The sequence below is a fragment of the Blennius ocellaris genome (genome assembly GCF_963422515.1).
Source record: "Blennius ocellaris genome assembly, chromosome: 12".
Taxonomy (NCBI): domain Eukaryota; kingdom Metazoa; phylum Chordata; class Actinopteri; order Blenniiformes; family Blenniidae; genus Blennius; species Blennius ocellaris.
In genome coordinates, this window is record NC_137661.1 from 22,882,682 (window position 1) to 22,888,332 (window position 5,651).

General features: G+C 41.3%; 1 protein-coding gene across 1 annotated transcript; it reads right to left on the reverse strand.

The window, feature by feature from the left end:
* atpaf1 (ATP synthase mitochondrial F1 complex assembly factor 1) lies at positions 1-5,254 on the reverse strand (the record flags this gene model as incomplete). Its single annotated transcript, XM_080506817.1, has 9 exons — positions 1-529; positions 607-714; positions 1,567-1,662; positions 2,836-2,883; positions 3,138-3,188; positions 3,262-3,324; positions 4,040-4,102; positions 4,347-4,452; positions 5,040-5,254. 9 exons carry the CDS (start codon positions 5,252-5,254, stop codon positions 353-355), a joined length of 927 nt encoding a protein of 308 aa, XP_080362943.1. The 3' UTR covers positions 1-352.
* Between the last annotated feature and the right edge of the window lie 397 nt (positions 5,255-5,651).

Here is a 5,651-nt window from a genome sequence, read left to right on the forward strand (position 1 = left end):
TCTTCATTTAAATGACTTTATTTGCCAACGCACACATCTACTTTGCCACTGAGCCACAAAGAGCTGAACTCTGCCTCAGGCATCAACCTGACTTTTCCTTCAGGTTGTAACTTGGGACTTCAGACCAACGTTCACAGGAGGAAGATGCAAATTCAGCCAAGAAAGGCTGCAAACAGAGGTTTCGGTGACTCCAGTAATTTTCACCACTAAACCCGATGGCTTGACAGTTCTGGGGTTTTGAAGATGGTTTATTTCTTTTTTGTGCATTTATGACGGATCCTTTCAGTTCAAGCAGTTTGTCTCCATCCCAGTGGGGAGCGGTGAGCCGACGGCGCTTTCCCGTCCGTCCTCCTCAGGGACCGTCGGTCGCCACGCCCAGCCCGCTCTGCTCCAGCTCCGCGATCACCGCCATGTGCTTGAACTCGTCCGGGTGGTGGTTGAACGTCTCCACCAGCCGGTACGTCTCCAGCCTCTGCGAGCCGTAGAACAGCTGCACCTGATTAGCCAGGCACTGGGCCTGGTGGACGGTCTGAGGAGGGCGAGGGCGGAGAGATCAGCACGGGCAAAATGAGCGGGGAGACGAACAAAAGAGCAGCTTTAACTCACGATGAACTGTGGGTCGATCTCAGCCATCATGAGCACGATGCCCTTCTCCTCCTTCAGCTCAGGGTAATGGTAGAAGATCAGCTGGCTGGGGGCATTCTCACCTAGAGTCTATACACACACACACACACACACACACACACACACACACACACACACACACACACACACACACACACACACACACACACACACACACACACACACACACACACACACACACACACACACACACACACACACACACACAGACACACACACACAGACACACACAATCAACCATCTGAACGACTAGCGGTTTAAAAAAAATTTATTTTGGGATTTTCACGCTATAGTTTTTATTAATGTGCCTATTCAAAACTCCACTGCGCATGTTTATTATGCACATCTACATTCATTTCGTCACACAGAGCTCAAACAGGATGCGTTTTAGTTTTACATCGACTTTTAAAGACTCCTTTTTTCATCTGTGGCATGAATTTGATGTTCATCTTTACCTGTAAAGTATTATTGATTTGTACCCAATGTCTTTAATAATTGGTTTTTACTCCATCAAATGCTTCTTTTCTTTTTTCCCATTAAATAGACTTTTTTTCCTATTAAGAATAATACTACCATCATTGATATTATTATGATTAGAAATAAAAAATGTCTGAAGCAGGTTAAAACCAAAGTCAAATCCAGATTTGTTTCAGAATGTTTATTTTCATGGATTACATGGGAGAGGCAGAAATAGGTCTTTATTAAATTTGTCTTGAATTTATTGCGAAAACATTTCTAGAACGCAATTTATATATTGAAACTAAATAAATGAAACACCACCCATAGTATTACTACTATCAATACTACAAATATTATTACCACAACACCTACTACTACAACCAACATTATTACTATTACCATTATTTACATCACTGCTGTTAAAATGTAGATGTTTTTGAACGTGTGTAAAACCGTTTGTACCTGGATGTTGCTGAGGGCGGTGAAGTGCAGCTCGTTTCCACTCCACTGACCCACGAAGAACTCGTATCCATCCTTCTGAGGCAACGCATAGAGAAACTGAGAGAGAGAAAGAGACAGAGAGACGGAGAGAGAGAGAGAGAGAGAGAGAGAAGGCAGAAAAGGCGAGTGAGAAAGAGAGCAACCTGATGATTAGAGTCAGAAAAACTTAAGTACGATAAAATGTAAAACCTTGTTGGTTGATACAAATAAAAAACAAAACCCGAAAACAGTGTTTATACTGAAATTCAGCTTCTTGTGTCGCGTTTACATCTTCCTTCTGTACACGCGTCGCTTTATTTTTCAGTCTAAAAACGTGTTTGAGGTTAACTGGGGACGTGAATCGCTGCTGCCAAGAAGCATCACAGCAGTCCTTAAATCACGGCGCTGGCTTCCTGCGAGTCGGAGGATTGATTTTAAAATCTTGTCCCTGGTTTATAAAACACTAAAAGGTCTCTGGCCCGATGAACACGCCGTTGATTTACTTCAATGTGATTAAAGCAGCCGGACCCACGAGCGGGTTTACTGTTTCCAGGATCCAAACCAAGCCAACGTGTCGTCGCTGCTCCGCTCTCACAGAATACGTGGCGTCTGAAGGGCTTTTAAAGCCAATATCAATTGTTCTCTTGGGTTTATTTCTTTTGGCCTCAGGCACCTTTAGATCACCTTGAATGGTGCAAAACAGACTTGCTCTGCTCCTACTTCAGCATTGTTCAATAAACGCAGAATCTCTTTAAAGACTCCGTCAAATTAAGATTATTATTATTATTAACATCTGACAAAGACGATCATGAGTCAAGAGGAAATAATTATTATTTTTTAAAGTGCTATATAAATAAAGGTGACTTTACTTGATTCATGCTTAACTTATGAGAGATTATCTTCTGTGAAAATGTGACGGTCGTGTTTCTGACATACAGAATGAAACTGAATACATGTTTTGTACTGGAACTGTTAAATCGGTGTCTGTTTCACATATTCAAACCTGAATAAAATTCCCTAACAGACTGATGGATATTCTGGAGAAATATTTAGTCGTCCACTGTGGAACTAAAAAGCTTTCAGATGGCTAAAATAAGACTTGGACTAAATGACGTGGTCCTCAAAAGACAAAAATCTGAATTTACTGTGCTATAACCCAGAGGTGCATCGCTTCACCACGCCTCTCCAACCCGACGGTGTAAATGGAGCCTCCGACAGCATTCGTGGCCTCTTTAAGCCGAGCTCTCTTACCATTGGGCAGGACTGGGATCTGTTGATGATCAGATCAAAGATCTGTGCCTGCAAGTATGAAGAGAGATCATTAGAAATATAAATTCTTGTGCACATGCAAGCAGCAAAAAAGGTTCATAAACCTGAAGTAAATAAAACATTAATGCAATTCTGGTTCAAATAATCTAGCAGAGCTCAGCTTAAGTTACATTACTGTGTTTTAAAACTCAGAGTTAAAAGCTTATTGGAAAATCAATCCGAGCGTGTGAGGTAAACAATAACAGGCAAACAAAACTAACGCCGGGGCCCCGAGTTAAACTCACCGGGATGACGGCGCTGACCGTGTCCTCGGTGGAGAAATATGTCAACCACATCTGAGAAAGAAACAAACAAGTTTCAGGACCAACAGGAAGTCGTGCGGTGATTCGTGTGAAGACTCAGACTGACCTCAGAAATGTCCTCGCTCGACTTGTCCCGGATCAACTCCACGTTCAGGATGGAGTTCAACGTCTGAGGAAAACCAGAAACCAGTCGCTCACACTCTTCATCATCACCGTCATCATCATCATTAGAACACCTGTTTGACGCCCACCTTAATATCAACAATATCTTCCTTCAAATAAAAAAATACGTGAACAATAAATTAATAGTTGTTTCAATAAAAAGAGCCAAGAAGAAGTTTTTTATTCTTTAAAATATGAATATTGTGACACTCAACTTCTACTCAGTTCAATTAATAGAAGTTTTTTTTTTTTTAAGGACAAAATATTCAACGTATTGGGGCTGTGGACTATGTTATGTTATGTTATGTTGCGTGAAACATTCTATCAATATTAGTGCTGACAGGATACAGATGGATCTCCAAATGTGCCAATATAATAGAAAAGAACTCATTACACATAAGAAAAAAGAAATTCAGGATTAAGTTGATAATGATCTTTTTTTATCAAAGAAATAATCGTCAAAAATACATCTGCATCTCAAAACGGAATTGAATTCAAAAGTGTGTTGTTTTGAACACACATCGATTTTTATACACTTTTATTGAGTTCACAGTTGCAGACAGACACATTTAAACCAAAGGGCGATCGAGTGTGGATTAGACTAAAGCTTTGTGTATTCACAACTTTCCACTACTTATCCATCTTCTATCTGATGTCTTTAATCTCCCAACCCTCCAGCTAGTCTCACAAGTTGCAGTGTGAACAACATCCAGAAATCCCACCTTGTTCTTGGTGAAACCGCCTGAAGCTCTTCCTTCTGCCGCCATCTTGTCCCTTTTGTCAAACTGCAAAGATTCAAGCAAAAACACACATCAGGTCACAGCAGAAAAGAAAACGTCTTCTCGCTAAGAGTGGCCAAAAGTATTTTTTGTTGTGGTTACTGAAGAAGCCGAATCTTCTCAGTTTGGTGTGAAAACAAGATTTCCCTCTCATCACTAAACAACAAAAAGTTATTTGGCTTCCCATTATAATGACACACCGACTTTGTTTTTCTAATTGGCCTTTACATTCCTTAAACAGACACACTACCTCTTCATCCATGAGCCGGATGAACTCAGCATGCTTGGCGTTTTCGATAATTTCCTTGTTTTCATGACGATTCGTCAGCCGAACCTTGTACTCCTGCGGTTTGGTACTGAAAGAAATCCCCCCCACAAAAAAAAAAAGAAGATGGAATCAGTTGCCAAACAAATCATCCTTTCACTGGAGAGCTGGTTTATACAGGGGTATTATAGAATATGGTCAGGATGCTGATGGCATTTGGTCAAAGAGTAGGGGAAACTTTGGACCCATTTTCGTAACATTAACTTGTGTGTATTTAGATTTGTGTATGTGTGAGTTGATATGTGTTTATGCACAGATTTGCATGCATGAAAAGGAGTGATTTTGTAATATGTGTGCCTCAAAGGACATGGAAATGCCTTTGTGCCTCTGAGTTTAATTTTTTCTCCTCTGCTGTGTCACACAGGGTATTTTTCTGCCCTCAATAGAAACTGGCAGGCTCATTCTGGTCTGTACCGTGTCTCCTTGGCTATGTACAGCCTAAGATACAGTATTTACATAAGCCGTACATTTCTCTAGATATCCCTTCGTTTGGTGACGGTCTCTGTAAGGGCGCAGGATGCAAGTTAATCTGTAAATCGCTGGATGTCTTTTAAATCTCGTGTTTTCTAAACGGGGTTCCGGGCGTCGTGTCGATGCTAGCTGGGTTAGCCGGCTGACCTGCGCAGCTTCTCGATCTTGTCCTGATATTTGCCAAAGAACGGGTTTAAGTCCATGTGCGGCTCCTTCCACACGCAAAAGGCTCGGTACTGCGTTGGCACCAGCCCGGGGATCAGAGTCCTGATGCCGGTGGCCCTCACCGCTAACATCCCCCGATACAAACAGGACATTTGTACAACAGCCGCAGCCATCTTTTCACCGTTACCGTCCCACATCTATAAACTTCCGATGGAGAGGACGCTTTCAACGTGTAAGGTTCCGGGCAATAAAATGAAAAGAAATAATAAAACATAAAAACATTGTTATCCTCTCAAATTCTGATTTTATTCATTGGGGAAAACAACCGGTACTTGCGGAAGGTGTAGCTGTTTTACTGAATTGCTTATTTAGTTATATTAAACATTTTTTGGGGGGCTTTCTTTCTCTCTGTTAACCTCCTTTTTGTTCTCTCCATCCCCCTTCTTCCCTTTGTACTCGACCATCCTTCGCTATGTGAAATAACCCTTGAACAGGACTCTTTCTTGAACAGGACTTTCTCCATCTTTTTGTTAATTTAGGATTCTCCCCGAATTTTCACACGTTAAAAATACAGGTGTTAATGCTGAAATACTT